General features: G+C 38.4%; 1 protein-coding gene across 4 annotated transcripts in view; it reads left to right on the forward strand.

The window, feature by feature from the left end:
- ATG2B (autophagy related 2B) overlaps positions 1 to 27,354 on the forward strand; it is a 72,642-nt gene that overhangs the window by 1,306 nt on the left and 43,982 nt on the right. For 3 of the 4 annotated variants that reach the window (XM_026515351.4, XM_057318379.1, XM_044389942.3), the window contains exons 2-14: positions 10,867 to 11,029; positions 14,004 to 14,156; positions 14,611 to 14,713; positions 16,089 to 16,251; positions 17,349 to 17,528; positions 21,073 to 21,169; positions 21,411 to 21,596; positions 22,619 to 22,773; positions 22,867 to 22,972; positions 23,668 to 23,929; positions 25,522 to 25,672; positions 26,394 to 26,486; positions 26,631 to 26,819. In XM_026515351.4, the coding sequence (XP_026371136.1) occupies positions 10,867 to 11,029; positions 14,004 to 14,156; positions 14,611 to 14,713; positions 16,089 to 16,251; positions 17,349 to 17,528; positions 21,073 to 21,169; positions 21,411 to 21,596; positions 22,619 to 22,773; positions 22,867 to 22,972; positions 23,668 to 23,929; positions 25,522 to 25,672; positions 26,394 to 26,486; positions 26,631 to 26,819 (2,001 nt within the window). The remainder of the gene's footprint in view (positions 1 to 10,866; positions 11,030 to 14,003; positions 14,157 to 14,610; positions 14,714 to 16,088; positions 16,252 to 17,348; positions 17,529 to 21,072; positions 21,170 to 21,410; positions 21,597 to 22,618; positions 22,774 to 22,866; positions 22,973 to 23,667; positions 23,930 to 25,521; positions 25,673 to 26,393; positions 26,487 to 26,630; positions 26,820 to 27,354) is intronic. The other variant, XM_026515352.4, reaches the window with a different exon arrangement.

Here is a 27,354-nt window from a genome sequence, read left to right on the forward strand (position 1 = left end):
CTCCTTGTCAGCCGGAGGCTGTGAGTTGACTCTGTGTCTTACAGGTGCTTCACGTATAGTTTAACTCACCACATATGGTTGTACCTGCATTTGTATGTTCAGTGCATAGTATTTCACTTAAACTGTATTCAGCCTTGAGTTGAGCAAGAATGGAGTGACTTTTCTCCTTCCTCCAAACCCTTTATTTGTTGGCTAGAGTTTGCTGCTGGCAGTTTGAATTGGTTGTGCCATTTTAGAGTTTTTCTATTCTAAAAGCAGTCCTACACAAGCTACATTTAGGATATTATAAACATAGGTGACTTGCCGGTGACAGTTGAGCAAAACAAAAGGAAACCTCCCCCTCCCCCATGTAAGCTGTTTAAAAAGCTTAAATATTTTTTACTTTTATATAAAAGTGTTTAACAGAGTAATGACTTTCTCAGCTGCAGAAACCTGAAAAACTCAAATTATGCTAACATCTTATTATGACCCTTTGATGAATTTGTACTAATATGAATAAGCATTTTTTTTCAGTAAGCAGATGACTTAACTAAGGAGAGTACGGGAGATAGTGGAAAAGGCCTGGCTTGAGTAGACCTAGCCCCACATCAGGCTAGATCACACTAGCCCAGGCTGCCAGTTAGCTTAGGGTCAGGAGACGTAGTAATTCACCTGAGTTTAATAAACACTAATGGAGTATGCATTCCATGCCTGGCTCTGTGTCAGGGTAATATATTAATGTAATTCATAGCTGAAGACATGGATTCTGATGGATATTTTTAAGTTGGGTCACCCATGAATCTATATGCTTCTAGTAGAGGTATGAGTAAACTATCTTAGAGGAGGAGGATTGGGCATTTATTGTCTTTTGTTGTTTGAATGACTTTATGCATTCTTTTTTATTGACTAGTCACATTAACCCTATAAGGTGGGTATTATTTCTATTTTAAAATTGGAATTAAAAAAAATGTGCCCCAGGTCAGACAGCTAGCAAGCGGTACTGTGAGAATTCAAACCTGTCTAATTCTTAAGCCCCTTATTTCTTCACTAATCACATGGCTTCAAGCCAGGGAAAAGGGCAGTTAATGTTTATTGAGCATCTACTTATTTCAGGCACTGTGCTAGGCACTCTTTTTTTTTTTTTTAAAGATTTTATTTATTTATTTGACAGAGACAGCCAGCGAGAGAGGGAACACAAGCAGGGGGAGTGGGAGAGGAAGAAGCAGGCTCCTAGCGGAGGAGCCTGATGTGGGGCTCGATCCCAGAACGGTGGGATCACGCCCTGAGCCGAAGGCAGACGCTTAACGACTGCGCCACCCAGGCGCCCCTGTGCTAGGCACTCTTATTTGTGTAGTTTTTATTTAATCTTTATGGGAAATCAGAGGTGGTGATATTTGTTTTTGTTTTGTTTTTTTTTTCATGTTTTATTTCTTTTTAGAGAGAGCACACATGTGCATGTGTCGGGGCGGAGGGGGTGTGGTAAAGGGGAAGGGGGGGGAGAGAGAGAGAGAGGAATCTTAAGCAGACTCAAAGCTCAACATAGAGCCCTACATGGATTCCAGCCTCCATCTCAGGACCCTGAGATCATGACCTGAACCGAAATCAAGAGTTGGATGCTTACCTGACTGAGCCACCCAAGGGCCCCAGGTGGTAATAATTGAATTTACAATTTGACTTCAGGATTGTTAACGTAACAATTTATGGCTAGACTTAATCTGAAGATTATGGTTTGTTTTGTTTCTTGAAGGCTAAGGATATGCCCAATTAAAATGTCAAAGCATTTAGTAAACGTTTGTTGTTGCTGATTTATCTATTCTAGTGTGCTGTCTCTGAACTAGGATAAATTTTGATGTGACACTTAGCTATAACTCTTCAAAGTTCTTTTTTTTTTTTTTTGATTTTGTGTTATTTGTTAGCACGTGCACACGCACGCGCACACGGGAGCAGCAGGCAGAGGGAGAGGCAGGCTCCCCGCTGAGCAAGGAGCCCGGTGCAGGACTCCATCCCAAGACCCAGGATCATGATCTGAGCTGAAGGCAGGTGCTCAACCAACTGAGCCACCCAGGTGTCCCAACTCTTCAAAGTTGGGACTGATTCCAAATTCAGTTGCTTTTGACTTTTGATTCTAATGACTTTCATGAGTGAAACAAAGAAGATACCTGGCAAAGATTCATAGGTCCAAATGGAAGAATCACATCATTGGCGACATTAGTAATGTTTCAATTCTCAACCATCAATTATGCACAGGATTGTGTTGAAATTGATTGTGACATTCCCTTCTTCCTTGGTCTCAATCAGTTTTTCTTGATAATTAATTGGAAGTTGTTGCATTTATATGTATATGAAAAATTAACTTTAAAACCTCTTTTAAAAAATTCTTTTAAGACTTTTAGATTCACTGGGATAATCTCGTGTTTGCAAATCTTTTATAACCTGTGTAGATGACTTTTAAAAAAAGACAATATTTTTGATTGTTTCAGTAACAAAATCATGTGTGAATGGAAACATTTCCAAATGTAATTTTCCAGAATGTCTTCTCTGTAATACAGGTATCCTTTGAAAAGCATTTTTTCCCTTTTTTTAAAAAAGATTTTATTTATTTATTTGACAGAGTGGGAGAGGGAGAAGCAGGCTTCACACTGAGCAGGGAGCCCGGTGCAGAGCTCTATCCCAGGACCCCGAGATCATGACCTCAGTGGAAGGCAGGTAGCTCAACTGACTGAGCCACCCAGGCACCCAGTTTTTTCCCTTTTTTTGGGAAGATTTTATTTCTAAGTAATCTCTACACCCAACGTGGGGCTCGAACTCAAAATCCCAAGATCAGGAGTTACATGCTCTACCAACCTGGCCAGCCAGATCCCCTGAAAAGCAGTTATTTTCTCACTTGTTATTAAAGTGATATCCTTACTTTTGGAGGGGGGGCAGAGGGAGAGGGAGAGAGACAGTTTCAAGCCGACTCCATGCTGAGCGCAGAGCCCAACACAGGACTCAGTCTCATCACCGTGAGATCATGACCTGAGCCGAAATCAAGAATCAGACACCTAACCAACTGAGCCACCTAGGTTCCCCTAAAGTGATATCTTTACTTTGAAAAGATGGTGTGTTTTTGTTCTTTGGAATATACCTGCTAGGTAGCATGTGCTGTTGATAGCCATGGGTTGTCACATAAATAGCATATTTGGAACTCTGTGTGTAGAAGAAAACTGCTTATCATCTTTAAATTCAACTCTTAAATATTTGGCCATAAGAAAACAAAGTTTTTGTCACATTCTGTCTCTTTACAAAGTTCCTACTGTTTCAAGATCTGTTTTTATTAATGTAGAGTCTATGCTAAATAAGTTTCAGAATGCCGAAGTGGAATATCCAGGTGAGGGCACCACTCTTAACATCTCCCCAGTGTGGAACCACTGTTCTTCACTTTATGCCCATCTGCTTAACGGTGTGAGTAAGAGTATCAGTGCCCATTTGTATATTAAATGTTGGTACACTTTTTAAATCTAAAAATGTGAAAAATTGAGTATAGAATGTCTAACTTCTCACCTACCTTTATGTCCTCTGTTCTACTCTCTGGAATACATACACCGCACTTTGGAGATCACTACCTTCCAAGGGCTTAAAGTGGAAGGGAGGAATAGAAGCAGGGGGTTTGAAACTATTCTACAACTGTAGTGGGTTCATATATTCATAAATTGTTTTCCCAAGGAAGTGGTTGAAAATTTAAAATGTTGAAAGGAGGAAATTCTACTTGGGTAGGAGGTTGGATTTGATGACTCCTCCTTTTCCAACTCTTTAAGATTTTGACTTTATTATTTCTTTGAATTGAAGTTTTTTTTTGTTTTGTTTTTAAAGATTTTATTTATTTATTTGACCGAGTGAGAGACAGCCAGTGAGAGAGGGAACACAAGCAGGGGGAGTGGGAGAGGAAGAAGCAGGCTCCCAGCGGATGAGCCTGATGTGGGGCTCGATCCCAGGAGCCCAGAATCACGCCCTGAGCTGAAGGCAGATGCTTAACGACTGAGCCACCCAGGCGCCCCTGAAATTTTTTCATCAATTGGTTCATTTACCTTTATTGAGTTCTTAGCACATGCCACTATGAGGGGCTGGGGGATATAGCAATGGATAAAGACCCTTCACAGAAGTTCAGTATGTCCAGGAAGACAGACATTAAGACATTGAAGACTTTTAATTTCAACTTAATAATCTTTCTATTGCTTTCCTGCTTATACTGGTATATATAATAAAATTATCTTTAGTTCAAGCAACATCGATTACTAATTCTATGCCAGATGGTGTAGTAGACCAGTGTTACCTTCTCTTTGTCTATCTATATGCATGAAACTCACTGATAACTGAAAGTAAAATGGCCTTCAACATAAGAAAAACTCTAAGGTAATCTGTGATATGACATTTGCTGAGCACTTCAGGGGGCTCTGCTTTTAGGTTAAGAATTAATCACAAGCATATACTTCATTGGGCTAATGAGGAAAATGTTGCCTGAGTAGATAACAGGGAATTAGTTTGTCCCAGTGGGCTGAGACTTTTATCCTCATACACTGTAGTAGACCTTGGAATATCACAGAGTGAGTGAATTTCCAAGTACTTTATGATATGGAATATAGGGAATTTTGCCCAAGTGCATATAAGATTGTATAGAAGTTTGACCTATTTAAACATCTTCTATTTAGAGATAGTATTTTGTACCTTAGTGGCACAGTGTAAATTCTTGAACTATTGACTCTTTTCAGAGCTGTTTCCTTAACATTACCAAATTATTTCTTTTAATACTATTCTTCACTGCCATAATAGAACTTTCTGAACTGTTATAAACTTAAGGTAGCCACAAAATTGAGACAAATGAAAACTTGGTGTTTATTGGGAAGAGAATTCTATCAAATCCAGTTTCCTAGATAGTTGTCTAATGTTAACAGATCCCCATGTTACAGAGGCTACCATTGCCTATATATAGTTTAAAACACTTTAGTGTATTTTAAATTATTTACTTTTATTATATAATTAACATGTTGATTGCAAAAAATTCAAATGGTAAGAAAGATGAAGTATATACACAGACACACGCATATATATATAAAGGAATGTATTGAGTATTGAGTATGAAGTAATATCCCTTAATCCCATCTTTTCCAGAGATAACAAAAATTTCAGACTTTCTTTTTTAAAGATTTTATTTGAGAGAGAGAGCGTGTGCGCGCACACACACAACCAGGGGAGAGGCAGAGGGAGAAAGAGAAACAGGCTCCCTGCTGAGCAAGGGAGCAATATTGGGCTTGATCCCAGGACCCTGAGATCATGACCTGAGCCAAGGCAGATCCTTAACTGACTGAGCCACCCAGGTGCCCCCTCCCCATTTCAGACTTTTAATTGTGGAAGTAACCCATGAGACAAGCCATTCAGAACTTTTTATATGATGGGCCTTTTTTTAGAGCCAAACATTCTAAATTATTCATTTAAAATTGATATGAAAATATGAAAAACATGAGTAGAAGGCTGAGTCTTGAATGACCATGGCTTACTGCACTAGTTTATTGGTTTAATAGGAAATATTAGATATGGAGAAGGTTGTGTTTGTCCCCCTTCCTTGTCCCTGTGGGAGTGGGAGCAAGTGGGAGAGGAAAGGAGGAGATTGATATTGGGGGGAGAATAAGTTTCAACATTGACTTTTTTTTTTTTTTAAGGGGCTTTGGAACATCCAGACAGAGATGCTCAGGAGGCAGTGGGAGCTCTATGTTGTTACCCTTAAAAATAAAACTGCCAGTTGCTTTCCTGGCAAAAATTGGTTCATTTGGGTAGCAGAGAATTGCAATCTGGGACAAGTAAGCTATAGCAAAACTATGGGCTAGACTGGAGAACAAAGAAGTAAGCTTTTTTACAGAGGAAAGGGAGAAGTTGGAAGGGCTGTTAGAAACAAAAAGTCCATTGGAGTAAACTGGAGTTCGAAGTCGAGTGGCTCTTCAACGGCTGACTGTGACTGTCTCTCCCCAGCTTGGCTGTTGTGGGCATCAGGGAAAGGAGGAAACTTTCCTGCCTCCTGCTGGGATAGGAAGGTAGTAGCTAAGGTAACATGGACTTGCAAGGTAGGTCTCTCCTTGCTGGGTTTGCAACTGACCACCAGTGGTAGGGCATGAGAGCTTTCCCTCCTGGCCTCCTGTCTCCATTTTATTTTATTTTTCAAAATTTATTTTTTTATTAGCGTGTGCGAGTGCAGGGGGAGGGGCAGAGGGAGATGGAGAAACAGAATCCCAAGCAGACTCCCTGCTGAGCGTGGAGCCACATCTCATGACCAATGAGATCGCGACCTGAGCAGAAATCAAGAGTCAAATGCTCAACCGAGTCGCCCAGGTGCCCCCCTTCCATTTTAGATGCGGTTTTCTTTTATTAACTCTCCCAACATATATGATATTGGAGTTGAGGGAGAGCTGGAGATAAAGATTTAGAAGTTATCAGAGTGTCAATAGTGACTGAAACACAGGAACCGCACAGAGTGCGTGGGTAGCATGTAGATGAAGCTGAGAAACAAAAAAGGCTGAAGATGAAGCTGAGTGAGGTGAACACCACCATTTAAGTGGTGAAGGACTGGAAGGAAAAGTGAGAGTGTGAAGAGTGTTACAGGAGCCAAAGGAAGTTAGGATTTCAGACAGGGAAGCAGTCATAGGAATTAGAGATGAGAATTCAAGGAAGGTGAGGACTGAACATGGTTGCATTCGGCAGCTCTTTTTGGCAGTTAAGAGCAATGTCATCGGAGCTGGGGGTTAGAAGGCAGGTAGTAGTTGGTGATTCCGGTAAATTGTTGCCTTGGCTATGGGAGAAATGAGGTTGATGACTAGAGGGGACGTAGAGTCAAGGTAGGGGATTTTAGTTTGCTTGTGAACACAACAGCATCTGTTTATTAAGCAGCTTCCATCTCTGTATACCGTAGTGGGTGCTTGTATAAATGTTTTCTTGCGCGCTGTCAAACACACCTTGAATTCCGGGTAGTGCTCATCATTGCACTGGGTAGGCCCTGTGCGAGATAAAGAACAATAGTCAACATTATATTGTGAAGTGTGTACTTGGTACCAGGAACTGCGTTAATAGCTTTATGCATTATCTCATTTATGCTCCTGATCACCCTGTGAGATAGATACTGTCCTATTTTATGGCTGAGGAAGTGGAGACTCAAGAATTTGTTCAGAGCCACCCAGCTAGTAAAGTGAGCTAGGACCTGAATACATGCTCTTTTAAAGGAGTGTTCTTCAAAACACGTTTGCCCAATTTTCTTTTAAAGTTTTTGAAAAATTATTGCATTCCCTTGTGCAATTTAAAATTGACTTAAAATTTTTCATAATAAATTTTGTTAAAAAAAATTCACCCAAGAGCATTTGGAAATCTACTTGGCTGAATCATGCAGTATCCCACCTAGCAGGTAGAGGGGAGCTCCAAAGTTGTGCAAAAGGGAAGGTTTTGGAAAGAGGGAGGGTGGGGCAAGAAGTTGCCAGCAAAAGAAAAGATTGTTTCTGGCCAGGACTTCTTTCCTGAGGAGAAAGAGCAGGGACTTTTAGATGGATTACCTCATCTTCCTTTGGGGGTGGAGAGCCCACAGGACAGATTACCTCACTGGTTGCCAGCCAGAAAATCCAGATTGATGGGCTAAAATTTCATTCCTGGAGAGGTTCAGACCGCAGTTAAGTCGATTTGCTGTTCTGGGGGGCAAGTGACTCCACCTTGGACTTTAGTTTTCTTTTTAACAGTTTAAATAGTTGTAGAGAGTAATTTGTATTATGTTGTAAATATTGATATAAAAAATACATATTTTCACCCAGTAAGATCTGAATACCCATCATTATACATTTAAAAGTGCTTGAACAAGCTCTTCATTAATAGTTGGAAATTTAACATTGTATCTTTTCCCATTGAACTCATTTGTCCATCTTGCTTTGCAAAATTTTATCTTAATTTATATATTTTATGCTCAAGTCTTTTATTGATCATGTTATGCTTTCTCTACAATAAAAAATTAAATTGAAATTGATCATATTTAAAAATTTACTGTTACCATCCAGCTTTCTTTTGTATTAGGTAAATATTTCCTTTTTAATTCCCTTTAAAATTTATTCCTTTTAATTCCCATTTTAATTCCTTTCATGATTTCCTCACTTGATGTTTTTTGAGCGGTTTCTTTAGTTCCTCTAAGGGCTTCCCGTATTGATCTTAACTTATCAGTATTTCCTTCAGGTAACCATTAGGCTTTAAGTATTAACATTTTTCCTCTGAAATTGTGATTATTATGATTATAAGTGCAGTTGATCAAAACAATATAAATATACATTTGAAATACTAAACATAAAAACTTCTATTGGAAATACATTTTTTTAAAAAGATTTTATTTATTTGAGAGAGAAGGCAGAGCAAGATAGAGAGCATGAGTGGGGCTCGGGGGGAAGGGGCCCAAGGAGAAGGAGAAGCGGGTTCCCTGCTGAGCAGGGAGCCCAATGTGGGGCTCAGTCCCAGGACCCCAGGATCATGACCTGGGCCAAAGGCAGACGCTTAACTGAAGGAGCCACCCAGGTGCTCCTTAAGAAATACATTTCTTAATGATGCGTGTAGGTGGTTTTCCCCCTCTTCCCTGATTAGTTCATGTGTCCATCAACAAATATGCGTACAACTAGAATTTGATAGGGCTCATCATAAATTTCATTCTAAATTTTTGAAATAGTTACAGGCTTTAGTCATAAATAGGTAGATGAGAATTGAAGGGATTTTGTAGTAACATCACTTAGTTTTTTGACTTTCATTGAGTGTCATGCCAAAGATATGTGTAAGATAGGGAACGACTAGCAAACTTTTTGCTGGTGCTTCCTGGAGATTTTTATACCCTGGCAGTGCACAAAGGAAGATTTGGGAAGGGAAAAGATAGGCCTTTTTGGCGAAGTGGGAGAAGGGAGATTATACAAGGGAATATGGGAGAGGAAATCCAACATGGTGCCACAGGTAAGTACTCTTCTTAGGAAGGTCAGTTTTAGAATATTTTTGTGGATTGAGGATCTGGGTGTGTTTACCTTAAAACCACCCATGCCGGTGTACTCTTCAGAAAGTCTGTAGGATTACACAAACATCAGCATGAAGAAAGCCTTTTAAAGTAGTGACCTCCAATGATAAAATGTGAGCCAGCTAAATCTCAACATTCAGCGTTAGGTTTGTAGACAAAGAATTATGACACTGCTGTTCACCATAGCGTGCAGAAAGTACCTTACATATACTTAAACTGACATTTAATAAACATTTGGTGTTTTAAGTTCTTTTAATTTATAAAGTACATTGTCCAAAAAAAGTACATTGTCAAGAAATACACTTAATTATTCTAGTAACGATATTTACATCCATTCTGTCTTCCTTCTCTTGTAGTCTGGCTTGCCTTACCACACCACTGAAATCGTTTTCAGTTGGATCACCAGTTCCCTAAACATCGGAAAATCCAGTCGACGCTTAAAAATCTTTGGCCTCTTTTTGCCTTTTGTTGCACTGCACCACTCTATTTATAATTGTCTTTCCACGATTTTGGGGGATGTAAGACTTTCTTGATTTTCCTTCTACCTCTCTGCTTTTTTCTAGTTTACTTTGCAGGTCCTCAAGTGGGCTCCACGCCCAGCATGGAGCCTGATGTAGGGCTGGATCTCCTGACCTTGAGATCATGACCTGAGCCGAAATCAAGAGTTGGACGCCCGACTGACTGAGCCACTGAGGCACCCCCGATTCTTAATTCTTAAATGTTGGTGGATTCAGTCCTAGGCCTCTTGTCATTTAACTCTACATAAGTTCTCAACGGCTGTCTGTCCTCACCCTAGGGCTACATTGACGCTCTGGATTCATAGTGCCCTTCTGTATCTTCAGGCCAGATGGCTCTCCTGACATCTAGACCAGAATATCCAGCTGCCTCCTGGACATCTCCACCTGGATGTCTGCTCACATATACTCTTTGGAACTCGGCTCCCGAGCTCCCCCTAACCTGCTTCTCCGGGTTTTTTCCTCAGTAAACGGCACTGCTAGCTAACCAGCTGCCGGGGTCCCCAACCCTGAAGTCATTCTTCATTCCTTCTTTTCTTTATTTCTCATGATGACAATTAATTCTACTTCCTAATATTCTACAGAAATCCGTCCACTTCTGCCCTCGCCAAATCAATTTCCCTGGCTTCTCTTACTCAGAACGACCTTTCTGCCTGAGTTTTGCTTTCCTCCAATACACGCTCCGCTTGGTAGCGGAACTGAACTGGTTTGCTTACAGTTTTAATCTCGTCGTGGTGCCCTTGCTTAAAACCTTTCAGTGGCGTCACTTTGCTCTTGAGATAAATGTCAGAATCTTTAACATGAGTTACAAGGCTGTTCGGATTTCACTCTCGCTTATCTATGTGGCTGTATCTCTGGCTCATCACCCTAGCACTGGAGCCTAAAGCAGCTTTTCCTTTTCAAAAAGTTTTACGTCTCAAATATGTGGGCTTGCACTCTCTGACCTCTGCTTTCTTTGATTCCTTCCACACGCTGTTGTCTCTGTGTGGATCACTGTGCTTGCTTAACAACTCAGCCTGTCTGGTCTCACCTTTAAATAGCACTTCCTCAGGTGGCCTGCCTCGGATCTTCGGGTTAGGTTCCATTACGTGCTCAAATAGTACAGTGTATTTCCTCTTTCACGTAGCTCATCGCACCTTAATTATGTGTGTCCCTCGTGGTAAGCTATCTTGTAAACTTCGTGAGGACGGGGAGTCTTTGTCTTGGACTCTGCTTTCCTTATCCCTAGTGTCTGACACACATATCAGCATATTCAGCATCTTTGAATTAGTTAACAAGTTTGAGTTCTTGTTCCTGTGATTTCAAAATGCACTTGGTTTTTCTCTTTAGTGTCTCAATGAGATCCTGGAGTCGGCAGATGCGCCTTTAGAAGTCACCGAAGGATTCATACAGTCAATTTCTCTGTCAGTTCCGTGGGGCTCCTTGCTACAGGAGAATTGTGCACTGGAAGTGAAAGGGCTGGAAATGGTCTTCCGGCCTAGACCCCGCCTAGGTAAGTGTGTTACGTGTTTCTGTTTTGTTTGTTTCTCTTTGTATTCTTCACAGTTCGGGAAAGTAACCTAATTGTATTAAATTCAGTATTTAATTTATTACTTAGCATTGTATTTGTGAGATCTTCAGTATAAAATATTAGGACTTGGGGGTGTGTGATTTTTACCTTTAGAGTTACTTGTTGCCCTACTTACCCATGGGAACTTTAGTATATACTGATGATTTGGTTTAATTATTTGTTACTGATTATATAAAGTGACTTGTGTTTTAAAGTTTCAAAGTATTGTGCCAGAAACCAAGGAAGTGCTCAAACATTGATGGAGAAATGTTAAAAGGACAGAGGATTGGGCTTATAGGTGCTCTCATTGGCCAAGTCTGGGACTAATGACAATAAATGGATTAAAACACTTGGAATTAAAAAAAAAAAACCTACTCTAAGTCCATACTGTTACAGATAAGTAATCAGTATGTAAGGGAGGCAGGAAGAAGGGAAAGCTCTTTATTGCAGTGGAATATCTACTTGAGTAGAAAAAATGATAGACCATCACCGTGTTTTTGGCCACCAGGGTAAAAATTGATACCGGTGGTCATCATCAATGAATGCTAACCCCATTTGGTGAACAGTTGTTGAGGAGCTTAATATTGAGATGTATCAACATACCTCCCATTGATTACATATTATAAAAATGTTTCTTTCACAGTGGAGGAAATTGACAGTCACCACAACAACCCTAGTGGTCAGTCTTAATTTCATCAGTAGTGGGTCAGACTGTCACAATGTGTGTCCTGATGTGATGGCTGAAAAGGACACATTGTATATATACTATTCCTGTTAAAATTGCTTCATCTGAATCAATCATAAGAAGGCAGACAAATCCAAAATAAGGGGACAGGTTGTTACTCTTTAGAGTATCAGTATCATGAAAGACAAGAAAGGTAGACTTGTTCCAGATTAAAGAGTAAGACATGAATAACTGCAGTAGATAATCCTGTTTTTTTGTTTTTGTTATGAAGGATAGCACTGGGACAGCTGGGAAATATGGGTGTGGAATGTATAGAAGATAGTGTCTTGTCAGTGTTACGTTTCTTGGGTGTGTCGTGTTGTTGAGCTTTTGCACGGGAATGTTTGTATTTTTAGGAGTTTCCTGCTGAAGTATTTAGGAGTGAGTGTTAGGATGCCTGCAGTTTACCTTCAGATAGTTCAGCAAAAAGAATGAGAGTGTGTGTGTATTTGCGTGTGTGTATATACTTGTGACCAATCTAAGTGAAGGCTGTGTAGGTGTTCATTGTACCACTATTTTACTCTTCCTTAGGATTGAAAATTTTCCAAAGAAAAGTGTGGGAGGGAGAAGCTTTAGAGAAGTAGTAAGTTATTATTTGTAAGTGTATCCGTGTGGTAGCTTTAGTTATATATATGCTGTTTTCTGACTTATCAAACAGTGTATAGTGTTTCTTGCGTGCCAGATGCTGTTGTGAGTGCTTTACCAATATTATTTTACCATAGCTCTTTGAAATAGATATGTTTGTTAGCTCCAATTTATGGAGCAGGACATTGAGGCACATGTGGATTCAGTAACTTGTCCAAGGTCGTAGCTAGTTAAGTGGAAAGTTGGAATCTCAACCCAGGCAGTCTAGTTCTGGAGTCCATGTTCTTAACCACTGTGCTCTGTTATAGCTCAGATTTTCTACTTTGGAGAGAGAGAGAGAGAGTGTGTGCTTGTGTGTATGTGTGTGTGTATTTTATAAGCCAATAGTCATGATATAAATCACCTTAAATTCCGAATTTAAATTCTTTGAGTGGCAAGTGATACCGGTGAAGATATACTTGAAGAATTACAATCCTAAGTGCTGTCTGGAACACCAAAGGTTAAATTATGCTTACTGGAATTAATAGCACCTGTACTTTGAAAGGGTAGTCTGTGCATGGAAATCCTCCTTGATAATGGCATTTAACTAACAAGAATATTTTATTTTTTTAACCATGATGAGTACATAGAATAATATTTTCCTATGGAAAGTCAAATTTTCTCCCTTTAAAAATATTCCATGAGAAGGGTTTTTAAATTCCATTTTGGAAGGCAGTAATTCTAGTAATCTCTGTCAGTTTGTTTTGAATATTGTAAGGAAGTGTAGTGCAATTCTTTGATGAGGGACGACCTGGAAAGGATTTTTCCCAGTTCCTGGATTCCTCAAAGGATGTTCTTCGGTTTTGTCTACATTTATACTGACCTTCTAAAGCCTGGGTCAGATGCCACCTCTACCAGATTTCCTGTTAAATTCTGTCTGTGGGAAGAATTAACCTCTTGATTTAGCCGTCAGTGTTTTCTGTTGATACTGCGCAGTTGCTTACTAATTCTTCTTAACCACATCTCATTTCTTCCACTCTCTAGGCTCTCAGAGGGCAGAATCAATCATTATTTTTCTGTCCCCTACTGCAGGGTCAGCTAACTATGGCCTGCAGGCCAAATTTGATCTGTCATATTTTTGTAAATAAATTTGTATTGGAACACTACTATACTCATTCATTTCCTTATTCTCTCTGGCTGCTTTTGCACTAGAGCGAGAGAGTTGAGTAGTCAGGGTAGAGACTCTAGGGCCCACAAAGCCTAAACTAGTCGTCATCTGACCTTCGCCAAAAAAATTTGCTGACCCCTGTTCAGTATTTTGAACAGTACCATGCATGCATTAGATACTTGTTGGATGAATTCATGAATTAACATTTGACAGATACATATCATTTAATGAGAGCACATGTCTCTAGTCTTCTTTCTGTGATTTTTTTTTTCTTTTTCTCAGTTATTAGAAGGTGATGTTTAAATCTCAAGAGTAATTTCTAGAGTATCATATGCCTGTGTAACACCACTATGTTATATATCTCTTGGAGGGTTAAGAATTTATTTCGAGTGTGACGTTTTAAGAAATGGCTTTGTTGTAACTATGAGAAGTTATTTAGGATTAATCTATATTTTCTGCAGCAACTGGTTCTGAGCCTATGTATTGGTCAAGTTTCATGACCAGCAGTATGCAATTGGCAAAAGAATGTCTTAGCCAGAAATTAACAGATGAACAAGGAGAAGCATCACAGCCTTTTGAAGGACTTGAAAAGTTTGCTGAAACCATTGAAACAGGTTTGGCATTATTGAGTATTTTTTAAAAATTTTAGTTTGTTTTTTTTTTTAAATTAGTAATTTAGTACCTTTCTTTAGTAAGCCTTGTATAAGGAAAACCATTGGAGTGATTTTTTTTTTTTTTTAAAGGAGTTACTGTTCTCACTTCAGAACTTTAGAATTGCGGTTATTTGAAATATTCAATTTAATTTCAAGTTCTTTTGTACCCTAGTTTTTCCTCTGTTTCTTTTTGTCAGTAGAGTGTGTTGGGCGTTGTGCAGGTACCTGTTGAGATGTGTTGGGGTAGGTGCTCAGTAAGGCAGAATGTTTTATTACCAAACTCAAGATTTTGGGATTTTTAAGGAAAGAAATACAACTTTATTTTGTACGTTCTTATTACTATTTATTCCTTTCATTAGAAATTTTTATTTAGTATATGTATGGTCTCATGTTGACGGTTACCTGTTTACTCCAGTACTAAGAAGAGTGAAAGTCACTTTTATAGACACTGTCTTGAGAATTGAACATGTGCCAGAAAATTCCAAAACTGGAGCTGCACTTGAAATTCGAATAGAAAGGTGAGACTTCTTATATCTGAGAATAAATGACCCTATTCTTTTCTTTTGTAAGTAATAAGATCTGACTTTCATTAAATTTTATGATGCTTTTAGAGATTAGAAGTGATGCTATTGAGTAACTACATTGTATGGTTTCCGAGTAAATGCTGTTCCAAGATACGTTCTAATCCCATAATCGAAAACTTAAAGTCCCAGTTGAGGTATAATTGTATATAATACTGTGTGGAATTCAAAGCAAATGATTCTCTTTTAGTCAATAATCAAATAATAATCATGAATATGGGAGTGCTGCTAAATTTAAGGCACTGCTGTTGGAGTTTTTTCATACCAGCGACACGCCTGTTTCGGCGTGTCTCCTTAACGTGAAGGGCTTCTTTGCTTTCCTGTGCTTGATCTGAGTGCTGCTTTCACGAGAAAGGCTAAGCCTGCAGTGTTCTTTGAGAGGATTCTGTGAGAGTATCTGTGCGATAGTGATTTACTTAAAAAGATAGAAACCAGCACTTGGTTTTCTGTGTATGCCCACTTAGAGCCTTATAAATAGCTCCAAAACAGAGATTGATTCATACAGATACTCCTGAGTGTCGATTTGAGGTAGTCACTGGTTTTGTTTTTGTTTTTTGGTGGGCAGCAAAGCGAAGTTTATTGAGAGCACAGTAACATACAGATAGTACCAAGCACCCAAAGAAGGAGGGGACCCGGGAGGGTGGCCCTTGAGGTAGTCACTGTTCACCTGTGTCTTAATGTGACAGAAATGTGCAGAATGAAGTGTGTGCACTGAGCACCAAGGACACTTTGTATAGGAATCTGTTGGGGGCTTTTACCAAATTTTTAAGCAGATATCTTATGATTTCTGTCTTCCTATCATCATAAAATTACCTATTAGTGAAATAGTTATTGTTAACAGATTTTTGAATTAGGTTGCAGTACCTGAATGGTATATTAAGAAGTATCTAAGATCTCATGCATGTAGAACTACATTCTGTATTTTATTGAAACTGAAGTGTAGTCATAAGAACTCAGAGTCACAAGAATTCAAGAAATGTCATTCATTGAGGACTTGTGACTTGGAGCCAAATGCTGTCTCACTGTTACCAAGAGATGTTTGTGAGGGAGACAAGAGTTGTTTTCCTTGAGGCTAACTTTAGGAAGTTACTAATCTTTTCCCCCAGTTGAGGAGCCCATAAAATTATCCTCCTTGAGGCTGAGGTCTCTTGGTGAAAACGTTTCCTGTGGCACTAATGCTGACCACATTCTAGGCCTTTTCTAAGGAGTGCTAACACTTAAAAAACCCTTTACCTTAAAAAGCTGTGTGTGTTTCTTAGACTTGCAAGTAGGTTTCCTTAGGAGTTTTATGCCAACGCTTTTGAACTTTCAGAACTGTCTACTGTGATGAAGCTGCGGATGAGGCCTCAGGAATTAACGTGCATCAGCCCACAGCCTTTGCTCACAAGTTACTTCAGCTCTCCGGAGTATCTCTCTTCTGGGAGGAGTTTTCTGCGTCAGCAAAGTCTTCCCCAGTGTGTTCAACTGCACCAGCGGTAAGAAAAACAAAAGGAAAAAGCCAAACACTAAATCATAGGTTTTTAAAAAGTTTGAATTAGCAGCGCCAGGGTGGCTCAGTCGGTTGAGCGTCCGACTCTTGATTTCACCTCAGGTCGTGATCTCAGGGTCGTGAGATCCAGCCCAGCATCAGGCTCTGCACTGGGCATGGAGTCTGCTTAAGAGTCTCTCTCTCCTTCTCCAAAAAATAAATTAAAAAAAAAAAATGGTTTAAAGGAGGTCTATTAAATTGTGCTAGGATATAGAATATGTGTTAGTGAGTTTCCATCCGATCTGGAAGTTAACACAAATATTCAGTAGGGAGTCTCACATTTCAGAGTTTTTAAAATACTCATGATTAATGCCTTTCCTACCAGTGCTGGGTATAACATTGGATACTGCGTCTTGTGGGAAAATGGTATATTAACAGCTAATACCCTTTTAAAATAAAAACAAAAGCAGTGTTCACATTTACCTTACATAATGACTATATTGTTGAAAACTTACAAATCATATCTTAAAAAATTTTTGTAATTTTTATTAATCCTTTCTTTTTTTTTTTTTTTAAAGATTTTATTTATTTATTCGACAGAGATAGAGACAGCCAGCGAGAGAGGGAACACAAGCAGGGGGAGTGGGAGAGGAAGAAGCAGGCTCCCAGTGGAGGAGCCTGACGTGGGGCTCGATCCCATAACTCCGGGATCACGCCCTGAGCCGAAGGCAGACGCTTAACGACTGCGCCACCCAGGCGCCCCTTTATTAATCCTTTCTAAGAGTGGAGAGTCCTTTTATAAATCAGTCCTTCCATAATTTGTCTTTTATATTCAGATTTTCATAATTATAGAATGTCTATTAAGTTTTCTTATTGCTGTAATTTGAATAGATGTTGTGCTTTTTTTCATAAAGTCCTTTTCCATGATTTACCTTTATTACTGTTGTGTTTCATGCTGGCTATAAGACAGTGGTTTATTCATCATCACGTAATACAGTTTTTCATGTCAAATTTACTCTTAAGTTGACATTTGTATTTTGCATTTCGGTTTATTTACAGTCAGGTGTTTTAAAGAATTACTTTATTCTTATTGCCTCATTGTAGGAAACTGAGCCAAAGCTGTCACCTAGCTGGAATCCCAAAATTGTTTATGAGCCACACCCACAACTAACTAGAAATTTACCAGAGGTAGCACCCTCTGACCCAGTGCAGATTGGAGGCCTAATTGGTAGGCTGGAGTTGAGTCTCACATTGAAACAGAATGAAGTACTTCCTGGAGCTAAGGTCAGTATTTGTTTCATTTTCTACAGATAAAACAGAGGTACAAGTATTCTTGAATGTGTGCAGTGACCGACCCACTGATTGGCTACTGTGGGTTGTCCTGTAACTAGCATGCCCTCTGTCCTGGATTATGGAGTTCTTACTCTCAGCTGGTGCCTCTGTCCTTAGGTCTCAGGGACTCATGTGAGGACTGTCTTCACCCTCTGCTCAGCTCAGGTGTTAGCACTGTCTCCTGCGCTTGCTTCCCCCCATTCTAGCAGTTCAGAAACCTTCATGAGTTAATAAATTAGGAATTTATTGAAGACCCTTTCTATCATCATAGCATTCGGTTTAATGGAGAAGAGATTTGGAAGTAAGTTGACTATAGAAGGTGTTTAATTGTATGCATGTAAAAATGCCCACCCAGATGTGTTTTGAACAGAATGACTGTTTTTATAGTTGTATAATGTTTATGAAAAGAGATTTTTTTTCCCATGATGTCTTATGGCTTTTTGAAGACCCTGTAAAGACAACTGCACTTGTTTCTTAGGGAACATATTGAGCAGTGTGCTGGAGAGTCAGGAAGCCTTTATTTAGTCTGTTAAAACATATCTGTGAAGTGTTATTTTCAAACTTTGAAATCTAATTTTCTATATAATCTCTGTAAAATGTAGTTTAAGAAAATATCAGGATTTGTTCATTTGTTTACTCACTGGACTAACTAGCTGTAGATGTTTGAGTGACTACTGGGTGCCAGGCCCCATGCAGTTTCTTGAGGGAGATGTAGAGAAGAGTGGAATACTGCCTTTGCCTTAATACAACATATAGTAAGGGATATAGACATACATTGCTGTGGGGACATGGAAGAGGGAGCAACTGAGTACTTGTGCACACACGGGAGAAGATTTTCAGAGGATTGAGGATCTCCAGCAATCCATCTTGGACTGTCACGCCTGACTCCAGTTAGAGGCAGAGGAAGGTGATGATCAGAATGCCAGCTTTCCTGTTGCTGATTACTTCGTCTCCTTTTTTTTTTTTCTTTTTCTTACTGCTCTGTCCTATCTCAGGTGGTATGGAATCCTTTCACCAGGTCTTAAGCCTGTTCATAAAATAACAGGAAAGCCGTAGGTGTGTTTCAACACTACAGGGAATGCCGAGAAGTGCTAACATCCTTGGGAAACTGACACACCCATGCCTCTGGGGAATGCATCAGCTAGTTCTCTAAGAAGGAAGAACCATGGCATCACTTTTATAGTTCTCTTTTGATTAAATTAGATAGTCCTCCACATTTGCGTATTAGATCTTTGTGCATACCGGAACTTTTGCACATTGTGTTGATTTGTATAAGTGCCTTTTCGATGTTACTTTTGGACATCTGTGTATTAGGTGACAAATGAACATGTGGAATTATAGCATGATGGCATTGTTTGCCAGCCAGCGTTTGATATTTGGAGAGGTTCCCATCCTTGCCTACATGGTAATTTTGTGTAGTAACTTGAGTTTGAGTACCTTTTGTTATTTAATGAAAATGAAGGCTAAATGGAAAAATCAAAGTTCTAGATATTAGCTTTGAGAAACATAAATCCCAGTGAACTTAATGCCATGTAGACAAAGATGGCATTGGTTAGGGGTGCTCAAGTGTCAGATCTTCAGTCTCGCCAATGTTCGTTAGATCCACAAGTTTTTCAACTGTGCATCAAGATGTTATGAAGGATTTTTTGGGGGGGAGGCTCCTGGGTGGCTCAGCCAGTTAAGTGTCCGACTGTTGATTTTGGCTCAGGTCATGATCTCGGTCGTGAGATTGAGCCCGGGGTTGGGCTCCACACTCAGTAGAGTCTGTTTGAGATCTCTCTCTCCCTCTTCCTTTGCCCCCTGCCCCCTTGCATGTGCATGTGCTCTCTTTCTCTAAAATAAATCTTCCAAAAAGTTTGTTTTTGTTTTTGTTTTGTTTTTAGTTCTCTGAGATGGTATCCACCCCAAATAATGTGTCAGCCTGATAGTTCACATGTTCAGTTTTAGCATATACTTTCAGGAATGCATCCTATAAGGAAATAGACGAGCTGTGTGTATTGAATTTATAGACTTTTTGTTTAGTTACCATGTCATATTGAGTGTGAAATTATTTTAGTTATGTTCTGTCTTTTCTATTTCCAGAGGAAAGTAAGAGGTGCTTTGCTCTTTGTATGCCAAACTTAGAATGTAAAAATAATATTTCTATGAATATTAGAAGTGAAACTCTTGATCATTCATCCTAGTGAAGGTCGGAGATTATGTTTTCAATACTAAGAAATTGAAAACCGGTTTTTAAATATGGCTTGTAATCAGAGATTTTCCCACTGTCCCCAGCCTAAACTCCTTGCTGATTCACTGTCTGGGATGGCAGCCGTCAGCAAGGAGCCCCATAAAACAAGTCCACGGAGAGCCATGTCATTGGAGGAGTGAGGCTTCCCATCTAGGTCAGCCTAGGTTAAAATGCTGGCTCTGGCTCTGTAGATAGCCTTGTGCAAATCTTTGTGATCCCGTGTCCTTGTCTGTAAAACAGGAGCCTTACTAGAATGTGGGGAAATGTAATAAAAGCATAGTGCCCCAAACACTCAGAAAAAGGTGATAGTGATGATTGTTATTACTGGAGAATGTATTATATTCTCAGATCATGGAAACCTCTTAGTATTACTATGTAATATTTTTTGTTTTTAGAATCAGATGAAACTATCCCCCTCCCCGGGAAGATACCATTTCCAAATATAAATGTTATTAATTGAATTCTTTTAAAATTGCAAATTGACATAAAGATAATAGGAGTGTTAGCATTAGCCCTAAGAGGAGGTGAGTGAAAAGTAAGGCAGGCATACTCAACGTGTTAGAATGTGATATAGAAAATAGAGTAATTGTTTTGTCAGCATATACTCCACAGGAATCAGGATGAGACCGGCTGGGGCTTTTATTTCCAGGAGGAAAAATGGACAAAGACTTGGAAAAGAGCAAGGCATTCCACATGAGCACCACTTCATGGGCGTTTCTGCTGTGGCCCGCACTTTCCTGCCCAGCAGAGAACGGGCTTTGTGGAACACTGCCTGGGCGTGTGGAGAGACACACTGTTGGTGGGGAAGGCCTCCCATGCTCTGCTTAGGGAGTGTTATCCACAGGCAAACTTGGGAAAGCCAACTTCATTTGCTCTTGGTTGGAATCCCACTTTGAGGATTATGATTTGAGTCTTGAAGTCCTGTTGGGAGTGAATTCTGAGCTATCTTCGTATTCTTCCTAGTGACTGTGGCTTGAAGCCTCCTCAAATACTTGAAATACTCAGGAAACTCAGATAAAAAGTAGGACATTGGACTTGCCAACATGGAATTTTGCAGGAGGATTTCCTCCCTTAGAACAAGAGTTTGGTGGCCTTTAAGTCTTTTCGTTTCGGTTGTGTGAATTAGTGGAGGATATCTTAAGCAAAGGAATCCAAGACTAAGTAATCAGTATTCATCTCAGTGCATTAAAGTATACTGGGATTTGTGGTGATGAGGTTTTAAAGAGTGTTTATCCTGAATTGCTTTTTTTTTTTTTTTTTTGGAAGTTGGATATTGATGGACAGATAGACTCTATTCATCTATTCCTGTCACCAAGGCAGGTGCACCTGCTTTTGGATATGTTAGCAGCTATTGCTGGACCAGGCAAGTATGGCAATATGCAACTCTGTTATTATTTTTAATTATTTAAAACTTTATAGATTCTGTGATTCTTAGTTGCTTAAAGCTACTGCAGAGCTCTGGTTAATATTAAATAGTGGAAGTTCTGCATTGACTGTGGCATGAAGTTGCTGTTGGTGTTGGACAAGTGGGTTTTGGGAGAGAGATGAGTGATTGAATGACTCCAAATTTAATTACTGTTTTGCTTTCCTTTCTGTACTTGTAGAAAATTCTAGCAAAATAGGGTTAGCTAATAAAGATAGAAAAAACCGACCCATGCAGCAAGAAGATGAATATCGAATTCAGATGGAATTAAACCGGTATTACTTGAGGAAAGATTCCCTCTCAGTGGGTGTATCTTCAGAGCAAAGCTTTTACGAGACAGAATCCGCTCGTACACCTTCTAGCCGTGGTAAGCCACTAAAACAATTGACACTGGATTCCTACAGCGTCATCACAGAGCAAAGTAAACTTAATTTGGCTGCTGTGAAGTGGAGTTTAGTAATGAAAGAACGGAAAAGCTGTGATCTAAGAAGGTTTAAATTTATGTTGATCTAACTGCAGCCTTACAGTGATGCGCTGGCGCACGTATCTTTTTTTGATTGTGTAATCTTGCTTTGTAAATCACAATTTCTTTTTTTTTTTTTTGGTAATTTACAAAAATGTCAATTTTTACAAAAGATAAATTGGGGTAATTATTCATTTTGTCAAATTCTTACATGCTCGTATAATGATTTACGGTTAAATGCCCTTAAATGGAACCTGTTTTTCTGCTCTTCCATTAATTACACATAAATACAGTCTGTCCCCAGTTTACTTTGCATTTTTACAGGTGTTTTAGAATGTTTAGTGCTAATACTTTAATAATAAGAATCAATTTAAGTACAGAATGTTGAACTAAATAAGTTAAAAACTAAAAAATTAAAAGTCGACTCAAGAGATTTTGGTCGTAACAAACTTCATTTCCATGAGGGTAAGCCACCCTCCAGAAAGAAGTGAAATGTAAATAGAATTCTAGATAATACATTCAGGTATTTTTTTTGTTTTTGTTTTCTAAAGAGCTGTATTCATATGAAACCAGAGATTGCAAGATCTTTATACTATTTTAAAGTTGGAATATAACTTCTAAATTGTCATATGACTCTTTAAAACATACCACGTAGTACTGCAAATCCTAAAAAAAAAAAAAAACCACCCCAAAAACAAGTTCACTAGTAGGATAGCATAACCTCTTGTTAACTTGTTTCTGGTTGAGTTTTTACTATGCCATTTCTATCTTGGATCCTCACAAATGAACCCGTCAGAAGTAACGTAAATTGTAGGGCGTCACTGTGTCTCAGATAATCCGATCCGAAGAAAGAATATTATATTGATGTATGTTAACTGACTTTAAAGACATGAATTATACAACTGACAAGGTTTAATTCTCTCTAGAAGAAGAAGTTTTCTTCTCCATGGCCGATATGGACATGTCCCACAGTCTCTCTTCTCTTCCACCTCTGGGAGACCCTCCAAATATGGACCTTGAGTTATCATTAACTAGTACCTACACAAATACTCCAGCGGGGTCTCCATTAAGTACTACTGTGGTAAAGTATTATTTAAGTTTTGTTCTGTTCTTGAAACTTGGCTTCTGAAATTCTACACTTTATTCACGTGATTTAAAAAAAATTCTTTTACAGCTTCAGCCAACGTGGGGCGATTTCCTTGAACATCATAAGGAACAGCCAGTAAGAGGGTCCACATTGCCAACCAACCTGGTTCACCCACCAAATTTACAGAAGACTTGTAAGTAGTGTAAGACGCTTATGGTAGTTTTCCACTGGAATTAAAAAAAAAGAAAAATTAAAACAAATTGTTTCTTTCTAGAAAATGCCATTCTACTGCTGCGTTTCTTTCCCTCTATAAAAAAAAATTTTTATCTAGGCCAATTAACAAAGTTTAGAAAGAAAATGTGAAGAAGCATGGTTGAACAACTCACCATGGAATATTTTAGAATAGTTGCCCATTCGCTGTAGTCTGTGTATTTAAATATTTTTCAGTAAAAAGTAAACTGTAAGTTCCATATTATTGCAGTTTAGGAATCTTAATCAACCATCGATACTTGTTCCATTGTTTACACTTTTCCTTGAAAGAGAAGCTCCGTTCTTTTCTCCGCGAAATTTAATTGAAATAGACACAAGGCTTAAACGAAAATCTGGTGAGCAGCTTTTGGGTTAATCTGCGACTTTTCCAGTATAGTTTTATTAATGCGAAACTTTTGTTCATATGTTTCTTTTTGATGCTTCAAGTATCAAGGATCCTGGATATCAAATGTAGAAAGCTAACAGTTTATCTTACTTGTTTAATGTCAAATATCAAACTGTTGTGTGATCACCTGCTTTTTACAACTAACACATGAGTAAAGGTTTTATAATTTTGATATAATGGATTGTTTTTAAGTATTACATTTTATGTATGTAATTTTAACCCATGTGTTTCAGCTCTCCCATCTAGATCTGTTTCAGTGGATGAATCTAGGCCTGAACTTATTTTTAGATTAGCTGTGGGAACCTTTTCCATCTCTGTACTTCACATCGACCCTTTATCTCCACCTGAAACATCACTGAACCTCAATCCATTGACACCTTTGGCGATAGCTTTCTTTACCTGCATAGAAAAGACTGACTCAGCAAGATTTTCAACAGATGATTTTAAGTCTTTCCGAGCAGTATTTGCAGAAGCCTGCAAACATGATCACCTCAGGTAAATTCTCTCATGTTTATTAATGATGCTTGAAAAAGAACCAGATGGGGACTTTTTTTTTATCTACCTATCTCCGTTTTCCTGATTCTCATTTTATTTGTAAATGAGGGAATGAGTGAGGTTTTCTTGCAGTGCTACAAAGATGCTTAATATAGAATCTCTCATTCAGGTTACTTGGCATGCAAAACTACTCACATATAAGATTGAGATAATCTGGAGTTTTCTCTGCTGTTGACAATTCTTTTTTTTAAGATTTTTTTTTTTTAATTCATTCGAGAGAGAGAGAGCACAAGTGAGAACATGAGAAAGGGGGAGGGGTAGAGGGAGAGGAGGAAGCAGACTCCCTGCTGAGCTGGGAGCCCAATGTGGGACTAGATCCCAGGACTTCCGGATCATGACCTGAGCCAAAGGGAGACCCTTAACCCACTGAGCCACCTAGGCATCCTTGACAATTTTTCTTTTTTACCACATTTTGCCAATTAAAATATCGACACCATTATAATCATTAAAATAGTTCTTATTGTTACTGGCCCTCAGCAGAGATGGCGGTGCTGGTGAGAGTGGAGTAAGCTAATGAGAAGGGACGTGGACACAACATGACCCCCATGCCACTGTCATGGGGGTGGGGAAGAGTGCTAAGGCTGACCCTGAGCCTGGATGCTACACTTTCAATTTCTGCTTTAAAAAGTTAAAGCCATCCGGGGGCACATGGGTGACCCAGTTGGTTAAGTGTCCAGCTCTTGATCTCAGCTCAGGTCTTGATCTCAGGGTCTTGAGTTCAAGCCCCAAATAAAAGAACAACAACAGAACTTTATTAAAAAAAAAATTAAAGCTGTTCACATAGCCAGTGATCCTTTCATGGGTTGAGTCCTAATGGATGAGGAGATAATTAAATTTGTAAGTATAATATTGTTACTATGTAAACATTGCTCAGTTTAACGTTAAAGTGATCTTTCGTTCATATTTTATGCAACAGTTCAGGCACATATACTAATATTTTTAGAAAAGTTTGGCCTTTTAATTTTACTTGATTTTTTTTGAAGTATTGAAATTAATACACAGAGTAGTTTTTATACCTAGCTAAAAAAGCTGTACAAGTTAGGACCATAGTATTTATAATTAAACTGTAAAAACATTTTGACAAAGTTTCAAATGTCTACCAGTAGGAAATATAACAAAAGCAGCAAAAACAGGAAGACGACTTTCACTTGAGGTCCGCTGACTAAAGGTTTTAAAATATTGCATGAGGCTTAAATAATTTTAAGAATCTATTACATATATTTTACAAATTTGAAAGATTTTTGTCCACTGGAGTTTATATTTTAAAATGTCAAAGAAGGGAGGGCAGTGTTGGGAAATAAATATATCCTGGATAATTTCCTATCAGAAATTGCTTTCTTATGTCAGGGAATGGGAAATTTGAAGCAGTCTTTCTGGTTAATACCCTTAGGAATATTAGTTATTACTAACAACTTGAACTTGTCAGAATAGGTGGATAACTGGGCTTTAGTAACACTCGTGTACTATTCTTTGACATATTGGTTAACCTAGAAGTGTATAAATACTCTTAAATGCTTCGTTTTCTGTAATAGATTTATAGGTACTGGTATCAAAGTGACCTATGAACAGAGACAAAGATCAGCTTCCCGATATTTTAGTACTGATATGTCCATTGGGCAAATGGAACTTTTGGAGTGCCTGTTTCCAACAGATTCTTATTCTGTTCCTCCTCACTACACAGAGGTAAGTGCTAGATACTTTGTCCTTAGGATTATGCTTTAAATCTGCCTTCCTTTTAAAGAGTCTCATTACCAGCAATGATTTTCTTAAAAAAAAAAAAAGTATAGGAAGTTATAGAGGAGGGAAGTGTGCGTGTGTGCCTGTGCACGCGTTTGTGTTCGTTGAAACATTTTAAAGTATGGCGTTCAAGGTCATTGTAAGAGTGTGTTAGAATTTTTAGAGTTGACATGTTTTAGAGTAGCAGACAGATTATGGGACAGATGACTTTATTTCACCAGTTTTCCAAGCACTGTTAATTTCAGAAGAAGTCTGTTAAACCCTGAATACCCGCAGTGTGCTGGTAAGCGCAGTTCAAGACAAGTAAAATGTCTTTTCTTCATTTATTATTCTGATTTTTTTTCCAATTCTTAAAGTGTATGCTAGAGAAACTTTTCAAAGTTACCAAGATAACATTTATTGCTGTTACTTTGCCCTTGTGCATTTTTTTATTTTCTTGGTCATTAATTTACTTGAATTCTCACGTACATTCTGCAGATGTGATACTAAGTACCACAGAAATTAACTTGTCTTAGATTCACATTGCTTATAAATGACCAAAATGAAATGGAAAATCAGCTTTCCTGACTTCAAAAAAGTCTTCCCAGTACTAGCACCTCTGTTAATTCATGGGATGAATTATAGTTTAATATCTTACATTTAATTTATTTTTGTCTTTCTTTGTAAGCTTTTAATGTTCCATTCCAAAGAACGAACCGATTCCCATCCCCCTGTGTGTCTTCAGCTTCATTATAAGCATTCTGAGAATAAAGGACCCCAGGTAGGAAGCTTTATTGTGTGATTCCCACCTGTAAATTTTCATTTGATATGCATTTTGTCACAATCATACAGTTTCCACTTAATTTTGTAGTACTGTTGGTGATCATATTAATGTTTTCCTTTTTTTTTTTTTTTTTTTTTTAAGGGTAATCAGGCAAGACTTAGTTCTGTTCCTCAGAAGGCAGAATTACAAATTAAGTTAAATCCTGTGTTTTGTGAGCTGGATATCAGTATTGTGGACAGGTTAAATTCCTTGCTTCAACCACAGAAGCTTACTACAGTAGAAATGATGGCATCGCACATGTATACTTCATACAATAAACATATTAGTCTGGTAAGTATTCAGAACGTTACAAATACTACTAATTATAGCTAGCTAATAGGCTTATTGGGATCATTTCTGAGCTTAAGTATTCTTAATAGATTAAATAGCATATATTATTAAAACAGCATTACTCATAATGAAAAGATGAAGACTTATGTCTAGATGGTAGACTAGCTGCATAAGTTTTGCTAATATATTGAGTGAAATTTTATGTGGCTATTTTGAATGATGGTTATAAAGATGGTATAGCAACATGAAGAAAGCTCATGAAGGAGTATTAAGATAAAAAGTGAAACATTGTATTCCACATAAACTTTTATTACAGCTGTGTAAAAAAAATTGTATGGAGAAAGAACGGATAGAAATATACCAGATGTACTGTATGGTGACTAACATAATATAATAAAAAAAATAAAAAATAAAAGAAATATACCAGTTGGTAGCATTGATTATGTTAGAGTGTAGAATTAGATTTCCTTTCCCTCTCTGTTTATCTGAACTTTATAAATTAGCGATTATAATATCTGCACAAAATTTATTCACA

The sequence above is a fragment of the Ursus arctos genome, unplaced genomic scaffold (assembly GCF_023065955.2).
Source record: "Ursus arctos isolate Adak ecotype North America unplaced genomic scaffold, UrsArc2.0 scaffold_25, whole genome shotgun sequence".
In the NCBI taxonomy this organism is placed as follows: domain Eukaryota; kingdom Metazoa; phylum Chordata; class Mammalia; order Carnivora; family Ursidae; genus Ursus; species Ursus arctos.